This window comes from Entelurus aequoreus, linkage group LG10 (assembly GCF_033978785.1).
Source record: "Entelurus aequoreus isolate RoL-2023_Sb linkage group LG10, RoL_Eaeq_v1.1, whole genome shotgun sequence".
NCBI classification, from domain to species: domain Eukaryota; kingdom Metazoa; phylum Chordata; class Actinopteri; order Syngnathiformes; family Syngnathidae; genus Entelurus; species Entelurus aequoreus.
The window spans coordinates 4,693,424-4,712,413 of record NC_084740.1 but is presented as its reverse complement, the minus strand read 5'-3'; the positions used below and the strand labels follow the sequence as shown (position 1 = coordinate 4,712,413).

The 18,990-nt window shown below is 40.8% G+C and overlaps 3 protein-coding genes across 8 annotated transcripts in view; 1 reads left to right on the top strand and 2 right to left on the bottom strand.

Moving 5' to 3' along the window:
* otol1b (otolin 1b) overlaps positions 1-2,517 on the bottom strand; it is an 8,553-nt gene extending 6,036 nt beyond the window's left edge. The window contains exons 1-2 of one of the 5 annotated variants that reach the window (XM_062059889.1): positions 616-2,517; positions 426-515 (exon numbers count right to left, since the gene is read on the bottom strand). The gene's annotated coding sequence lies outside the window, so the exon portion shown is untranslated. Of the gene's footprint in view, positions 1-425 lie in introns of all 5 variants that reach the window. The other 4 variants (XM_062059890.1, XM_062059886.1, XM_062059888.1 and 1 more) reach the window with 4 other exon arrangements.
* Positions 1-10,751, top strand: part of LOC133658176 (Fc receptor-like protein 3) — a 37,198-nt gene extending 26,447 nt beyond the window's left edge. The window contains exon 7 of the mRNA XM_062059893.1: positions 10,381-10,751. The gene's annotated coding sequence lies outside the window, so the exon portion shown is untranslated. The remainder of the gene's footprint in view (positions 1-10,380) is intronic.
* sptssb (serine palmitoyltransferase, small subunit B) lies at positions 3,095-18,330 on the bottom strand. 2 transcript variants are annotated; one of them, XM_062059896.1, is made up of 3 exons: positions 18,221-18,330; positions 10,372-10,628; positions 3,095-4,341 (listed from the first exon to the last, which is right to left on the bottom strand). In XM_062059896.1, exon 2 carries the CDS (start codon positions 10,617-10,619, stop codon positions 10,377-10,379), a length of 243 nt encoding a protein of 80 aa, XP_061915880.1. In that variant the 5' UTR covers positions 10,620-10,628; positions 18,221-18,330; the 3' UTR covers positions 3,095-4,341; positions 10,372-10,376. The 2 variants fall into 2 exon arrangements, with proteins under 2 accessions (XP_061915880.1, XP_061915879.1); XM_062059895.1 differs by lacking the exon at positions 18,221-18,330 and having other exon boundaries at positions 10,372-11,139.
* Positions 18,331-18,990: the final 660 nt, after the last annotated feature.

The window sequence follows — 18,990 nt, the reverse complement described above, 5'->3', positions numbered from 1 at the left end:
TATTTATTGCCACCTTTCCCAACTTCTTTGTCACATGTTGCTGCCATCAAATTCTAAAGTTAATGATTATTTGCCAAAAAAAAAAAAAGTTTATCAGTTTGAACATCAAATATGTTGTCTTTGTAGCATATTCAACTGAATATGGCTTGAAAAGGATTTGCAAATCTATGTATTCTGTTTATATTTACATCTAACACAATTTCCCAACTCATATGGAAACGGGGTTTGTAGTAACAACAGCGACACCACAGGGTATATTTGCCAGAACGAATAGTAGCACTGGCAACAAAATAGGGGTGCACGTTTTAACTCGTGTTTACCATCATGAGTGCAGTGGTTTAGTAGTCGATGAGTTTAACGACACAACAATTAAGAGTGAAAGGCTGTACATAAAGTATGCACAATGCGAAAATGCGAAGACTTACCCAGTTATGCATAAACGGTCATTTAGCCTATCTCGCGGTGGTTTGGAGGCATCCCCTGCTGCTCCAGCTCCATCTGATACCTCTGCCAGACTGAAGCAAGAAGGGACAACAAGGGGAAGGTCTGAAATCCAACAAGGGTAGCCTGGATGGGCCGCAAGGAGAACCACTGTGCTGTGTGCAGAAAGAGTACTTTTGTGACACGGGATACCGGGAGCTCTCCGCTTACTTAACCGTGAGCTCGGCGAAGGAGCAAAAGCCTTTGGACGATGGGTCACACGATACGGATGGCTTTCTTCCAGCTTCCAAGCAGCTAGGATGCTCTTAATGTGGGGACAAAGCAAAGCTAAGAAAGTTCCGGGACAGAGGCCAGATTGCTAAAGCTCCCCGGTTCTGTGTATAGTGTCAAATACATCTAAAACTATAATGATAAGTGAAGGTGACTACACCACATCATATCGCACAAATATGCTTCCCATAAGTTGACAGGTGACACAATCGGCGCCATCTGATTGTTGCTTGTCAAAATGTGTCAAAACATGGATACCTTCTGTGTTGCCTGTGCTAATTTTTCCTGACAAATACACTTTGTGTAGTTTGAATGACAAAGTTGCCGTGTTCTACAAAACACCCTCCGTAGCTTTAGGGTGTTATCAAATCACTACAGAATTTGGAACGCATCTTTAGGGGACTGACAAGCAAAGAAAGGTCTGCAAAACACATAACGTGCTCGACATGACGTGTGGGGTAAAACAAATCAACTTGAATTAACTTTCGAGACAAATAAGTGCTAACAACTCATTAACGTGTGGCTAGGAATGAGTGGAATGCTTAGGTCCTCCACCCAGTGCCGCTACATAGCCCCCACCAAGCTGATCACCTGTCCCCAGAAACCACAGTGTTCACTTCGAAGTCATTGAAATGGTGTGGGGGGCCCACGGTGCAGTCAAGTCCGTTCTGGCGTCCTGCCAGCCACTCCTTTTCCTCAACTGGTATGGAGCCAGCCTTTCGCAGTGGAGGACCACCACGCGATTCCACTGCAGCAACAACACATTATGGCAGAGATTTTTTGGAGAACTTGTGCAGTGACTCATCAGCTTAGGCCAGAGTCCCGTATTCATCTCTGACCTATTTTGGCGACAGCCAACATCGTCGAGAGTTTGTCGGGCCACGAGGTGCACCTACCGAAGTCGGTCTTGCAGTCTGCCAAAATAGTCCAAACCGGGTTTGCCATTTGGCCCAAACGCCAGATCAACAAGCTTGCCAAGTTCTCATCCAAACATAAGGGCTGCCAGGGTGCACTTTGCTGTCTCTTTGACTGCCATTTGGTATGCCCATAGGACCAGCGGCAGATGAAGGTCTCATTAAGCCAGGGTACGGTTGAAGCAATCAACCAGCCCACCTTCTGCTGAGTGTATGTCAAGCATGCATACTTGCCAACCCTCCCGAATTTTCCGGGAGAGTTTCAGTGCCTCTCCCGAAAATCGCCCGGGACAACCATTCTCCCGAAAATCTCCCGATTTCTGGCCGGACAACTATATTGGGGGCGTGCCTTTAGCGTCGTCTCTCACCCGAAAAGGAGACTATTACATATGTCTCCGTTATCCGTAGGTTTATCTATAACCCATAACACGGTGGCCGAATGGATATACCGTATTTCCTTGAATTGCCGCCGGGAATATAGTATTCGCCTGCCTAGTATTACAGCCGGGTCAAACTCGTTTCGCTAAATAATTAGCGCATGTGTGGCACTTCCGCCGGGTCAAATATGAGTCATTAAATGACTTCCGCCTCCTGGTGGTAGAGGGCGCTAGTGATCCTTCTTGCGACTGCTGGTACTGCAGAAGACCGGTGCTGCAGAAGAAAACACGCAGCAAGAGTGAGCAGCCATTGTTTGCTTGCACTTTTATCATGGAGGATTACATATCTAAAATAAAACAGTTTCCTAAACTGGACTTTCAATCGAAGCAGAAGGTAATACTTAAAGGAAGATATCCATCGAGACAGAGAGACTTTTAAAACTGAAGAAAGATAAGGAAGACTTCTATAGGAGCTGCGCATGGACTCATTTATACCTAAAGGTAAGACCATAATAACGTTTTTTTTTATTAAATGTGATTTTCATGATAAGGTAAGCGCCGGAGTGAGAAGAGGTTTTAAAAGAATTAGCGCATGCTTTTGGTAAACGCAGGAGTGAGAAGAGGTTTTAAATTAATTAGCGCCCCTGCGGCTATTCAAGGAAATACGGTAGTCACTCATGAACGGTCAGAGAAGCACAAGGCTGGTCACAGCCCAGTATTATGGGCCACCTTGCAAGCAACATTCCGTTCTCATTTGCGGATGTTTTCAACAAATCCGTGAAGGATATGTTCCCGGATTCAGAGACCGCTCGCCAGTACTCAAATGGCAGAACAAAAGCTACTCAAATAGTGAAAGGTAAGTGTTATTTTTTTTCAAAGTAAGCAGCAAGTACAGTACAGTTAGTAGAACTGTTTACTGTACTATATATATATATATATATATATATATATATATATATATATATATATATATATATATATATATATATATATATAAGAAATACTTTAATTTCAGTGAATTCTAGCTATAAATATACTCCTCCCCCTTAACCCCGCCCACCCCCTCCCCCCCAATCTCCCGAATTCGGAGGTCTCAAGGTTGGCAAGTATGGAAGCATGTGAAAATTGTCTGTTGGGTTCTTCCGGTGGCAATAGAGGAGCTCGCCGTGGATGGCAAGGCTGGCCCATTGTGAGTGGAGAGCTTTCATCTCGGGTTCCAGCCTGGAGGTGGCAGCCCATTCAGGTCACTGGTCGGACTCCACCCATTCTCAAACACAGCCAATGAATAGGTCTATCTGCTGGCGCTGTAGCTGGACTGGGTCAACTTCCGCTATACCCTGGGTCATCGTCAATGCTGTAGGGTCACCAGCTCTACTTCCTCCGGCCACTGGAATTGTCGACATTCCTTGCAGGGACACCTGGACTGGGTGTCAGCATTCGTTTGTTGACGATTTGAAAGTTATAATCCATCTGGCCAGCTGCCCCTCTGGTTATTTGAGGTTGAGGAGCCAGGTGAGCAAGTCATGATCTGTGAGCAGATAGAACTGCTGTCTGTACAGGTTTGGACGTTACTGGCAGAAGGCCGGGGCCGAAAGCCAGCAGTTCTTGTCTTGTGACGGAGTGGTTGCTCTCATCACTTGAGCCTCTGCAAGTGCAGACTTGAGACAGGAAAAGCTGCAATCACGGCGATACGGGGGCTCTGGTAGAGGTAGCACCTTTTTTCCGCAGCTCTACTCCTTGTTGAGTCGACAAGCACATTGGTCCTCTCTTAGTCTCCTAAATCTCTCACGTCTGGCTCCCCAAGCCAACCCCTGGGCAACGGCTTTAGCTGGCCGGGCAAACTTTGTGAGGGGACGGTGTTGGTACGGCACTGTTGGGCGAATAGTTCACAGGATTGAGTTGTGTTTCAGGACAACGTCCATGTACCCGGACCAAGGCGGAGATTGCTCTGGTCACTGGACAGAATGGGTTCATTAGCTGAGTAAGACAACCACTTTATGCGAAGACAAACTCAAAAAACCTGGGCCCCTTGTCACCAGCCGCCATGACTTGGCATTCAGTTGGATATTGACCTGAGGGATCAAAGAGCGTCAACATATCAGTAATCTTAGCAAAGGCGAGACTATCCACGTATGTTTACCAAGACCTGGACTTGGATGGATTCCCTGAAAAGGAATGTCCCCGTCATCATCGAAATCGATGGGACAGCCATAGGTAGAGATTAATTATTTTTTTTGTCCAGAAGTAATTTTCTGGTAAAACTCTTGTGCTGATTGCCACCGGATGTTTGAGCCAGGGATACGCTTGAGTTGCCAAAGACTCCACATCCTCAGATAGATCTGTGACAGGAGGAAAGGAAGGAAGGAAATGAAATGTAGGAAACAAAAGAAGAAGGATAAGGTGTCAACAGAGCATGCAAACATAGGAAGATTGTATTTATTTTAATTTTCAACAAGCTTTTTACCAGTTTGGGTGTATTGGTAACCCTGTTAGAAGTTGTTAACTTTGTGACCCTGATCATTGTGGTCCTCAATTGCCAAACGGGTTTCTTGTAGGCTTCTCTACTCTGATCTCTCAGTTCAATTCAGACCACACACAAATGGCGTTCATCTTACAGCGCCTCGCTTTGCTGGTCACAGTAGTCTCAGGTACTTTGCAGATCCACACACACACACACACACACACACACACACACACACACACACACACACACACACACACACACACACACACACACACACACACACACACACACACACACACACACACACACACACACACACACACACACACACACACACACACACACACACACATTCTTGTATTTGTCACCTTCTTGAGACCTCCGAAAAATGCCTTCCTCTTCAGGACCAGCCTTTCTAGATATATAAAGATTTGCATTTACAACATTATTAATATATACATACTATGCGAATATAAAACAAGCTTGTTGTAAAAAAGGTCACAATTTCACAAGAAAAACTGAACATTTGTGCAATATTACGATAAAAGTTGGAATTTTACTCAATAGCAGTCGCAATTGTACAAGAAAAGCTGACAATTTTGGCAATTTTATGACAATGGTTGTAATTTTACTCGACAAGTCACAATTTTACAAGAAAACTTAAATATTTTGGCAATATTATAATAATAATCGGGATTTTACTTGGCAAAATTAAGACAAAAGTCATAATTTTACTCAAAAAATGTCACTGTTTTACGAAAACAACAAAAACATTGGCAATATTGTGATAAAAGTCTGAATTTTATATGACAAATGTTACAATTTTTGCATTAAAAAGTAATCTGGCTGGCGATGGACTGACACACCCTCCACCATCGACTAACACACCACACCCTCCGCCATCCACTGACACACCCTCCACCATCGACTAACACACCACACCCTCCGCCATCCACTGACACACCCTCCACCATCGACTAACACACCACACCCTCCGCCATCCACTGACACACCCTCCACCATCGACTAACACACCACACCCTCCGCCATCCACTGACACACCCTCCACCATCGACTAACACACCACACCCTCCACCATCCACTGACACACCCTCCACCATCGACTAACACACCACACCCTCCGCCATCCACTGACACACCCTCCGCCATCCACTGAAACACCCTCCACCATGGACTGACACACCCTCCGCCATCCACTGAAACACCCTCCACCATCGACTAACACACCACACCCTCCGCCATCCACTGAAACAGCCTACACCATCCACTGAAACACCCTCCACCATCCACTGACACACCCTCCGCCATCCACTGAAACACCCTCCACCCTCCACTGAAACACCCTCCACCATCCACTGACACACCCTCCACCATCCACTGAAACACCCTCCACCATGGACTGACACACCCTCCGCCATCCACTGAAACACCCTCCACCATCCACTGACACACCCTCCGCCATCCACTGACACACCACACCCTCCGCCATCCACTGACACACCCTCCGCCATCCACTGACACACCACACCCTCCGCCATCCACTGACACACCCTCCGCCATCCACTGACACACCCTCCGCCATCCACTGACATACCACACCCTCCACCATCCACTGACACACCACACCCTCCGCCATTGACTGACACACCCTCCACCGTGGACTGACACACCCTCCACCATCCACTGACACACCCTCCGCCATGGACTGACACACCCTCCACCATGGACTGACACACCCTCCACCATGGACTGACACACCCTCCGCGATCGACTGACACACCCTCCACCATGGACTGACACACCCTCCGCCATGGACTGACACACCCTCCGCCATGGACTGACACACCCTCCGCCATCGACCGACACACCCTCCACCATCGACTGACACACCCTCCGCCATCCACCAACAACCCTCCACCATGGACTGACACACCCTCCGCCATCCACCGACACACCCTCCACCATGGACTGACAAACCCTCCGCCATGGACTGACACTCTCTCCACCATGGACTGACACACCCTCCACCATGGACTGACACACCCTCCACCATGGACTGACACTCTCTCCACCATGGACTGACACACCCTCCACCATGGACTGACACTCTCTCCACCATGGACTGACACACCCTCCACCATGGACTGACACACCCTCCACCATGGACTGACACACACTCCACCATGGACTGACACTCTCTCCACCATGGACTGACACACCCTCCACCATGGACTGACACACACTCCACCATGGACTGACACACCCTCCACCCTGGACTGACACTCTCTCCACCATGGACTGACACACCCTCCACCATGGACTGACACTCTCTCCACCATGGACTGACACACCCTCCACCATGGACTGACACACCCTCCACCATGGACTGACACACACTCCACCATGGACTGACACACACCCCACCATGGACTGACACTCTCTCCACCATGGACTGACACACCCTCCACCATGGACTGACACACCCTCCACCATGGACTGACACACCCTCCACCATGGACTGACACACCATCCACCTGATGGGCACCCCTGCAGTAGAGCCGTGTTTATAGATCAATTATAGTCTTTGTTCGTCTTTCTGGCCACTTTAAGGTGAATTTAACATTTTCACTGCGGATAAAGTACCGCCTTATCATAACACACACCTAAAGCCTGAAAAAAAAGGGGGTGTGCTGTGTCAATATTTGCTCGTGCTCAGCACAGAGTCCTGGTACGGCGCCAGTGAAAACACGCCGATGCCAATCACTGCAGAGGATTCTTTTTCCCTGCCTTCTACAAAGCGGACTTATCGCACCGTCACGGTGTACCGTGACCGTCACGGTGCACCGTCACGGTGCGTGAATTGTAGAAGAAGTGGTTGTGACACAAACGGTAGATAAAGCGGTTAAGTGCGCGTGAGGAATGGAAGGAGAGCTTCCTTGTTGATCTGCTGGTGTTTTTCTTGCCACACCAGCATGCCTCCTGAGGTATGCAGAACCTCTTTGCACTCGGTGCCATGGAGGGTTCACAGCAAGGGCCGGGGAGCAAAGTGAAAGTATTGGTGGGGTCACTTAGGGTAATGTTTTTCAACCTTTTCTGAGCCAAGGCACATTTTTTTCTTTGAAAAAATCTCGAGGCACACCACCAGCAGAAAACATTAGAAAATTAATAAAAAGTTGTTGTCGCAATTGTTGGATATGACTTTAAAGCATAACCAAGCATGCATCACTACAGCTCTTGTCTCAAAGTAGGTGTACTGTCACCACCTGTCACATCACACCCTGACTTATTTGGACTTTTTTTGCTGTTTTTTGTGTGTGTAATGTTTTAATTTTTGTCTTGCGCTCCTATTTTGTTGTTAACTGTCATGTCATGTACGGATGTACTTTGTGGACGCCGTCTGCTGCTCCACACGCTGCAAGTCTTTGTTGTCGTCCAGCAATCTTTTTTTGTTTATTTTGCAGCCAGTTCAGTTTTAGCTTCGTTTTGCATAGCCATCCCTGAGTTTGAGTTTGAGTTTGAGTTTATTTGGAACATGCGTGCATACAACATGATACATCACAATTTCCAGTTTCTTTTCAACATGTTCGAAAAGGAGTAGGAAGAAGCAGAGCTTATTTAATCCTACCCCTTTTCTTTACATAACAGTTGCAAAACTTTTTGTTCACTTCCTGTTCACAATTTTTTCACAATAAACTCCATAAGTAATCACAATAAAAAATAAATAAATAAATAATAGTAAGAATTTAATAATAATAATTGGTGAAGTAAGTCATATTTCATATGATGAGATAAGTAAGATTACTTTAAGAATGAATGAATAGATGGATGAAATAAATTGAGAATGTTTGTCATGGTTCTTCTTCTTTGTACTTTGTAAACACTTTAAGTTTGAAGAGTTTCTTGAAGTGTATCATATTAGTACATTGTTTGATTGCTTTGCTTAATCCATTCCATAATTTAATTCCACATTTAATCCCTGAGCTTCAATGCCTTTTGTTTATTTTTGGTTTGAGCATTAGATACCTTTTTACCTGCACACTGCCTCCCGCTGTCGTCTGCATATTATGATCACGACAAACCATGTTCCCGACATCTACAAAGCAATTAGCTACCTGCTGCCACCTACTGATATGGAAGAGTAAAAAAAAATCACAAGGCCCCCAGCACATTCCGTCACGTATCGTGCGTCCTGGACCTGCTTTGCATAATATATGTGACCACTCCTTTTAGAGGCGGCCTTAGTATTGTGGACTGTGGAACTCATGAATAAATAGAGGGACGCAGGAGCTGAACCTTAGAGCGTAGGGCGAGATTGGGACTAAGTGTGCAGCTCCATGCGTTCTCCTCATGAGCTAAATTGAACTCTGTCTCTGCATGATTCCTTGCTTCTTGTCTGAGTAACAGATGTCATAGGTGTTTGAACCTGACAATTCTACAAAGGAATTAGCTACCTGCTGCCACCTACTGATATGGAAGAGTATTACACGGTTACTCCGCCGAGCTCTAGCACGCGAAGTCCCAGAGAAGGGTCAATTGACATTTTTACCTAGAAAACACACAAGAGGGTCATTTGACCCCTAGTCCCCCCTGTGGACACTCCTTTTGTTATGAAAATGTGGCTGTTAGTGGCACACGGCAGGGGGCCACTTGAGCCTGTGTGGGGGAGGGGACCTTACAGCTCAAGCTTTAGTTCTGAGGTAGGTTGTGTGTGTTTTTGCAAGGATCAACAGAATGAAGGGATCAACACTCTGACATTTATTGTTAAAAAAAAATACAAAACAAAACATATTTACAAAGAATGAAAAAGCAACTGTTTTCCCAGTTTTGGTGTGGAGGGTTGTTGCAGAAGCAATTGTTATTTTTGTGTGCCAAAAATAGTTTAAAAAAAAAAATTTACAAAGAAAAAAGCATATTTACAAAGAATGAAAAACCATGTCCATGTAAACGTGACTGACATACATTTGAGCAGTCACTCACAATCCTGGCACTGCCATTGCTCCTTTCGGCATTTCCCACATGTATAATTTTTCTGTCTACCTAGACAAACTGCCCCTAACAGCCTCATTACCATAACAAAATGAGTGATTAGTGTATTCGGGAAAAGCGTCGGGCCAAATGACCCCTCTCTGGGTCTTCTAGGTAGACAGAAAAATGCTGGGACTTCTAGTGCTAGACAGCAGCGACACTCAACAACAACACATCATTTGCAGACTATAATTACTGGTGTGCAAAAAAATATTTTTCTCACCCAATTAGGTGAAATTACATAATCTCACAGTACACTTGTGTGCCGCGGCACAGTGGTTGAAAAACACTGCTTTAGGGCTTTGATTTAGGGCGAGAGATTTGACTCTCTGAACCAAATCATTGTTTTTAAAGGAATGGGATCTTTTTTCCTGAATGTTCTGAACACCTGTTTCAACACCCATGTTATATTATGGGGCAGCTTCATCACGCTAAAGCAGTGGTCCCCAACCGATTGGTACCGGGCCGCACAAGAAATTAAAAAATATTTTATTTTATTTTATTTTATTATTTTTTAAATTAAATCAACATAAAAAAAGACAATATATACATTATATATCAATATAGATCAATACAGTCTGCAGGGATACAGTCCGTAAGCACACATGATTGTATTTCTTTATGAAAAAAAAAAAAAAAAAAAAAAATTAAATTAAAATTTAAAAAAAAAAAAAAAAAAAAGGTCTTCGGGACAAATTTTCAAGCGTTGACCGGTCCACAGCTACAAAAAGGTTGGGGACCACTGCGCTAGAGCACCCGAGCAAGTCCATTTTGCCAAAATGTCCAATGAATCATTAGTTTGAGCGTCCCTAATTGAAGCTGGATGTGAGTTGAGATGTAAAAAAGCCAAAATTCTGACCCCATTCAGTTGATGAGGGTCATGGTGCTCTCTGGCTGCCCGCCGCAGACGCCCGAGAAGAACTTCAGCGCCAGGCTCACGTGGATGGGCACAAACACATACGAGGTGTAGATCACCATGGCGACGGCGGAGAGGAGCACCGAGTTGAAGATGGACTGTTCCCAAGGCTCCAGCACGTAGATGCTGGTGATGAGGAGGTACTGGTAGTACAGCCGGGCCAAGTACTCCTGCAGGTTCTTCAAGTTCATCCTGGGGGCCTGGAACAAGGACAACATGGTTGAGTAAAATTGTGCAAAAAAATATGTTTATTGTTTTGGTTGGAGCCAGCTGAAAGTTCTTGGAATGTACAAAACCCAATGGTAAATAAAAAGAGAATACAATGATTTGCAAATCCTTTCCCACTTCTATTCAACTGAATAGACTGCAGAGACAAGATATTTCATGTTCACACTGGTAAACTTTTGTTATTTTTTGCAAATGTTAGCTCATTTGGAACTTGGTGCCTGCAGCATGTTTCAAAAAAGCTGGCACAAGTGGCAAAAAAGAGTGAGAAAGTTGAGGAATGCTCATCAAAGACTTATTTGGAACATCCCACAGGTGAACAGGCTAATTGGGAACAGGTGGGTGTCATGATTATTCTTATTCTTCTGTTGTTTGATACTTTACATTAGTTTTGGATGATACCACAAATTGGCGGACCGGTACTTTTCGGAGGCAGTATAGTACCGAAAATGATTCATTAGTATCATTGGTATTAGGGATGCTACTTTTTTGATACGGTTACATTTCATTCATTTATTTCAAACACAACAAACCAAAAATACTCTCAATCGACACAATTCAAATTAGTATCTCTAACACAACATTGCCACCTGAAGATATATATATATATATATATATATATATATATATATATATATATATATATATATATATATATATATATATATATATATATATATATGTACACCAGGGGTCACCAACGCGGTGCCCGCGGGCACCAGGTAGCCCGTAAGGACCAGATGAGTAGCCCGCTGGCCTGTTCTAAAAATAGCTCAAATAGCAGCACTTAGCAGTGAGCTGCCTCTATTTTTTAAATGTTATTTATTTACTAGCAAGCTGGTCTCGCTTTTCCCCACATTTTTAATTCAAAGAGAGACAAAACTCAAATAGAATTTGAAAATCCAAGAAAATATTTTAAAGACTTGGTCTTCACTTGTTTAAATAAATTCATTAATTTTTTTACTTTGCTTCTTATAACTTTCAGAAAGACAATTTTAGAGAAAAAATACAACCTTAAAAATGATTTTAGGATTTTTAAACACATATACCTTTTTACCTTTTAAATTCCTTCCTCTTTTTTCCTGACAATTGAAATCAATGTTCAAGTAAATTAATTTTTTTTATTGTAAAGAATAATAAATACATTTTAATTTAATTCTTCATTTTAGCTTCTGTTTTTTTGACGAAGAATTTTTGTGAAATATTTCTTCAAACTTATTATGATTAAAATTAAAAAAAAATATTCTGGCAAATGTAGAAAATCTGTAGAATCAAATTTAAATCTTATTTCAAAGTCTTTTGAATTTATTTTAAAAATTTTGTTCTGGAAAATATAGAAGAAATAATGATTTGTCTTTGTTAGAAATATAGCTTCTATATATATAAATATAGCTTGTTATATATTCTAACAAAGTGTAGATTGGATTTGAACCTATTTAAAATATGTCATCAAAATTCTAAAATTAATCTTAATCAGGAAAAATTACTAATGATGTTCCATAAATTATTTTTTTAATTTTTTCAAAAAGATTCGAATTAGCTAGTTTTTCTCTTCTTTTTTTCGGTTGAATTTTGAATTTTAAAGAGTCGAAATTGAAGATAAACTATGTTTCAAAATTTAATTGCCATTTTTTTCGTGTTTTCTCCTCTTTTAAACCGTTCAATTAAGTGTAAATATCATTAATTATTAATAATAACATAGAGTTAAAGGTAAATTGAGCAAATTGGCTATTTCTGGCAATTTATTGAAGTGTGTATCAAACTGGTAGCCCTTCGCATTAATCACTACCCAAGAAGTAGCTCTTGCTTTCAAAAAGGTTGGTGACCCCTGATGTACATACTTATATATGTATATGTATTTATATAACATAACATTTTTATATATTATTATTATTAAACATACAGTAAGTAATAAGAGGGGTGGGAGTACATAAGTTTTTACTTCTTCTAACTCCTTTTCGGATATGTTTACATTAATGTTTATTTTCATCTCTTGTTTCTTTTTGCTTTTTATTATTACTATTATTATTAGGGTCCGCCCTGTACCCTGTATAAAGGACTCGTGGAACCTATTGTTATTGTAAGGTTTTATTATTATTCTTTATTATTCCGCAGCTTTGCGGACTACTTTGCCCCCCTTAACATGCTTCAAAACTCACCAAATTTGACACACACATAAAAAAACGCGAACAAAACGGTTTAGTAAAAAACCAAACCAAAACTCAAAATTGCGCTCTAGCGCCCCCTAGGAAGAAAACTGCCTCTAACTCCCAGTACGAATGTCGTAGAGACATGAAACAAAAACCTGTATGTAGGTCTCGCTTAGACCTACTTTTCATTAATTAATTTCTTCGGGCAAAAATCAACAGGAAGTTGGCAATTTCCCCTTCAAGACAAAAAATGACTAAAAACACTAATTTTTGCTTTTTGAGCTGTAATTTGACCCCCTTAAAATACTTCAAAACTCACCAAACTTCTCACACACATCGGGACTGGTGGAAATTGCGATCTAAAAAAAAAAACGAACCCCAAAACTCAAAATTGCGCTCTTGCGCAATTTTTGAATAAAACAGAGACAAAACTGCTCCTCAGAGGAAAACTCAGACAAAACTGCTTGTAACTTCCGGTAGGAACGTCTTAGAGACATGAAACAAAAACCTCTATGTAGGTCTCATCTAGACCTACATTTCATAGATTAACATCCTTCAGCAAAAATCAACAGGAAGTTTGCAATCCCTCCTTCAAAACAAAAGACACAACTTCCTCTAACTCCCAGTACGAATATCGTAGAGACACAAAACAAAAACCTCTATGTAGGTCTCACTCAGGACTACCACTGGACAAAAGTATTGGGACGCCTAGGACTAGCACCTGCCAAAATGCGGACCCGACCAACGCTGCTTGCAGCTTTAATTATTATTGTTTTTGTTATTCATTCTTGAATGGCTTTTTTGTTGTTTTTTTGCAAAATTTGTTTGTTTTTGTTTTGTCTACATATTCGAAATAAACATGAAAGAAAGAAAGAAAGAAAAAAAAGAAGAAAAAAAAAGATAAAGAGCAGGAAGAAGTATAAGTTTATAATGTCCTGCCCCATCACTTACATGCAATATGATTCTTTATCAACACATTGCAAACATTTCCATTGTAAATTCACGGCAAATTACTGGCCAGTCATTTCATTTTACAGAAACATACACCGTGTGTCAGAATAATTATATCTAAGTTATCACAAAACTTTGTGTTTCCATGAGTTCCCGGCGAGAGGACAAAAGCTGTCTTTGAACCTACCAAGAATTTAAACAAAGGCGATGGCTGTTTACGACCCCCGCCCCTTAGAAACAGCTGTTGCCACGTAATCAGGGCAAGTCCAAAAAAAAAGAGGAGGCGTACAATCTTTCGCCAGAGCGTGGGGAGACTGTGCAAGGGTACAGCCCAGACGTCTCTCCTCAATTGAGCCAAATGTAATTCTGTCTCTGTTTAATTCCTTGCTTCTTGTCTTGTTTAATAGATGTCATCAGTGTTTGAACCTGACACTGTGAAATATCTTTACAGCAATTGACTAATTACAGACCTGTGATTTAACGATTAATTACAATAAAGTTACAGCTAAATGCTGTACCTTCCCAATGGTAATCTCATATTTAATTATTACAGAAGCCCTTAAGAGACAAATCCATTTGAGTACGGTTTTTGTAATATTACAGAAGGACTACAAATATACAGTTATTTGCCGCGAAATATAAAGGGCATCTTAATTTATGCAGTCATTTGTTGTAAGGTTACACTAAATTTGGATTATAGTATTTTACTGTAAAAATGCTGTAATATCTTCATACACTTTTACAGCGTACAATACATCATTACTTTTTATATAACGACATTAAGTACAGTACAGGCCAAAAGTTTGGACACACCTTCTCATTCAATGTGTTTGATCCTGTTCTGTCTCCCTGTAATGTTTGATCCTGTTCTGTCTCCCTGTAATGTTTCATCCTGTTCTGTCTCCCTGTAATGTTTGATCCTGTTCGGTCTCCCTGTAATGTTTGATCCTGTTCTGTCTCCCTGTAATGTTTGATCCTGTTCGGTCTCCCTGTAATGTTTGATCCTGTTCTGTCTCCCTGTAATGTTTGATCCTGTTCTGTCTCCCTGTAATGTTTGATCGTGTTCGGTCTCCCTGTAATGTTTGATCCTGTTCTGTCTCCCTGTAATGTTTGATCCTGTTCTGTCTCCCTGTAATGTTTGATCCTGTTCGGTCTCCCTGTAATGTTTGATCCTGTTCTGTCTCCCTGTGATGTTTGATCCTGTTCGGTCTCCCTGTAATGTTTGATCCTGTTCTGTCTCCCTGTGATGTTTGGTCCTGTTCTGTCTCCCTGTAATGTTTAATCCTGTTCTGTCTCCCTGTGATGTTTGATCCTGTTCGGTCTCCCTGTGATGTTTGATCCTGTTCTGTCTCCCTGTAATGTTTGATCCTGTTCGGTCTCCCTGTAATGTTTGATCCTGTTCTGTCTCCCTGTAATGTTTGATCCTGTTCTGTCTCCCTGTAATGTTTGATCCTGTTCTGTCTCCCTGTAATGTTTGATCCTGTTCTGTCTCCCTGTAATGTTTGATCCTGTTCTGTCTCCCTGTAATGTTTGATCCTGTTCGGTCTCCCTGTAATGTTTGATCCTGTTCTGTCTCCCTGTGATGTTTGATCCTGTTCGGTCTCCCTGTAATGTTTGATCCTGTTCTGTCTCCCTGTGATGTTTGGTCCTGTTCTGTCTCCCTGTAATGTTTGATCCTGTTCTGTCTCCCTGTGATGTTTGATCCTGTTCGGTCTCCCTGTGATGTTTGATCCTGTTCTGCCTCCCTGTAATGTTTGATCCTGTTCGGTCTCCCTGTAATGTTTGATCGTGTTCGGTCTCCCTGTAATGTTTGATCCTGTTCTGTCTCCCTGTAATGTTTGATCCTGTTCTGTCTCCCTGTAATGTTTGATCCTGTTTTGTCTCCCTGTAATGTTTGATCCTGTTTTGTCTTCCTGTAATGTTTGATCCTATTCGGTCTCCCTGTAATGTTTGATCCTATTCGGTCTCCCTGTAATGTTTGATCCTCTTCTGTCTCCCTGTAGTGTTTGATCCTGTTCTGTCTCCCTGTAATGTTTGATCCTGTTCGGTCTCCCTGTAATGTTTGGTCCTGTTCTGTCTCCCTGTAATGTTTGATCCTGTTCTGTCTCCCTGTAATGTTTGATCCTGTTCTGGGTCCCTGTAATGTTTGATCCTGTTCTGTCTCCCTGTAATGTTTGATCCTGTTCGGTCTCCCTGTAATGTTTGATCCTGTTCTGTCTCCCAGTAATGTTTGATCCTGTTCTGTCTCCCTGTAATGTTTGATCCTGTTCTGGGTCCCTGTAATGTTTGATCCTGTTCTGTCTCCCTATAATGTTTGATCCTGTTCTGTCTCCCTGTAATGTTTGATCCTGTTCTGTCTCCCTGTAATGTTTGATCCTGTTCTGTCTCCCTGTAATGTTTGATCCTGTTCTGTCTCCCTGTAGTGTTTGTCTGATATTGAATGGGATTGTGCCGAAAACTTTAATTTCCCCTCAGGGATTAATAAAGTATTTCTGATTCTGAAACTCAAGGCCTCCCTGTAATGCCATTTCTGGCCCGCCACGTCACTTTATGTGGCCCTCTAAAGCCTGGAAAAAATGGGTTTCAATAAAATACTTTTTCTTTTTTTTGTTTACTAGATGCATTTGTTCGTTCAATTTTGACAGAAAAAAAAATGCATATTTTAAACTTTAATATTATCTGATCATGCCAATATTATAAACTGTATTGCAAAACTATTGAGATAAAAACAAATAGTTAATTATCTGCTTGTCACCTTTATTTACAATTTTAAAGCAAGTTATACATTTAAAACAAATCTAATAATAAAATGCATATGCATTTCGATTAATCATGATTAATCACAGGTTATTAGAATTACTTTGACAAACGTTATTGATCCACAAGGGAAATTGCAAAACTGCTTTTGTGAGATTAAAAAAATAGTTAAATATCTGCTTGTCACCTTTATTTATCATTTTAAAGCAAGTTATACATAAAAAAGTCTAATAAGCAAATGCATATGCAGTTCGATTAATCAAGATTAATCACTGTTTAGTAGACTTACTTAGACATACTTTATTGATCCACAAGGAAAATTGCAAAACTGCTTTTTTGAGATTTAAAAAAATAGTTAAATATCTGCTTGTCACCTTTATTTATGATTTTAAAGCAAGTTATACATAAAATAATCTAATAAAATGCATATGCATTTCGATTAATCATGATTAATCACTGTTTAGTAGACTTACTTAGACAAACTTTATTGATCCACAAGGGAAATTGCAAAACTGCTTTTGTGAGATAAAAACAAATAGTTAAATATCTGCTTGTCACCTTTATTTATCATTTTAAAGCAAGTTATACATAAAAAGTATAAGAATCAAATGCATTTCGATTAATCGTGATTAATCACAGGTTATTAGACTTACTTAGACAAATTTTATTGATCCACAAGAGAAATTGCAAAACTGCTTTTGTGAGATAAAAACAAATAGTTAATTATCTGCTTGTCACCTTTATTTACGATTTTAAAGCAAGTTATACATAAAAAAGTCTAATAATCAAATGCATATGCAGTTCGATTAATCATGATTAATCACTGTTTAGTAGACTTTCTTAGACAAACTTTATTGATCCACAAGGGAAATTGCCAAACTGCTTTTGTGAGATAAAAACAAATAGTTAAATATCTGCTTGTCACCTTTATTTATAATTTTAAAGCAAGTTATACATGAAATAATCTAATAAAATGCATATGCATTTCGATTAATCATGATTAATCACTGTTTAGTAGACTTACTTAGACAAACTTTATTGATCCACAAGGGAAATTGCAAAACTGCTTTTGTGAGATAAAAACAAATAGTTAATTATCTGCTTGTCACCTTTATTTACAATTTTAAAGCAAGTTATACATTTAAAACAAATCTAATAATAAAATGCACATGCATTTCGATTAATCATTATTAATCACAGGTTATTAGACTTACTTAGACAAACGTTATTGATCCACAAGGGAAATGGCAAAACTGCTTTTGTGAGATAAAAACAAATAGTTAAATAATTGCTTGTCACCTTTATTTATAATTTTAAAGCAAGTTATACATAAAAAAAAGTCTAATAATAAAATGCATATGCATTTCGATTAATCATGATTAATCACAGGTTATTAGACTTACTTAGACACATTTTATTAATTGTTCCACACAGTAGCTCAGTTACAAAGGATGGAAAGGATAATGCACACAAGGGCACAAAAAGAGGGCAAAAAAAAAAAGGTATCAATACAAAATATAACATATATACGCCTATAATATAAATTAATTTAAAAAAGCGGCCATTACTGCGACGTGGCCCTCAAGGAAAATGAGTTTGTGACACTCCTGTTCCAGAACATACCATGCAGTGAAGACACGTGCGGGGAAAGTATCAAGTATCAGCAAACCGCGCACAAATTCAAGGTGCACACCCCCAAATGCACTCACCTTCTCTCCCTGGACGTGAAGTCCTACAAACAGAAAGTAACGGGGATGTTTTGCTGCTCTGCTGCTGCTGCTTTTATGCACACCACAAAATACAGAAAAAGCTGCCACACCAGTTTGTGTCAGGCTCGTTATACGGCACTATGACGACACCACACCCACCACCGACACTCATCTCGCAGCAGCTTTAGAAAAATAGACGTTTTGGCTGGGAAGGAAAAAAAAAAAAGATTTTTGAACGCACCTGTTCAAACATTCAGTGTTACTGCGGCATGCATTATGTTCAAACATTCAGTGTTACTGCGGCATGCATTATGTTCAAACATTCAGTGTTACTGCGGCATGCGCTTTGTTCAAACATTCAGTGTTACTGCGGCATGCATTATGTTCAAACATTCAGTGTTACTGCGGCATGCATTATGTTCAAACATTCAGTGTTACTGCGGCATGCATTATGTCCAAACATTCAGTGTTACTGCGGCATGCATTATGTTCAAACATTCAGTGTTACTGCGGCATGCATTATGTTCAAACATTCAGTGTTACTGTGGCATGCATTATGTTCAAACATTCAGTGTTACTGCGACATGCATTATGTTCAAACATTCAGTGTTACTGCGGCATGCATTATGTTCAAACATTCAGTGTTACTGCGGCATGCATTATGTTCAAACATTCAGTGTTACTGTGGCATGCATTATGTTCAAACATTCAGTGTTACTGCGACATGCATTATGTTCAAACATTCAGTGTTACTGCGGCATGCATTATGT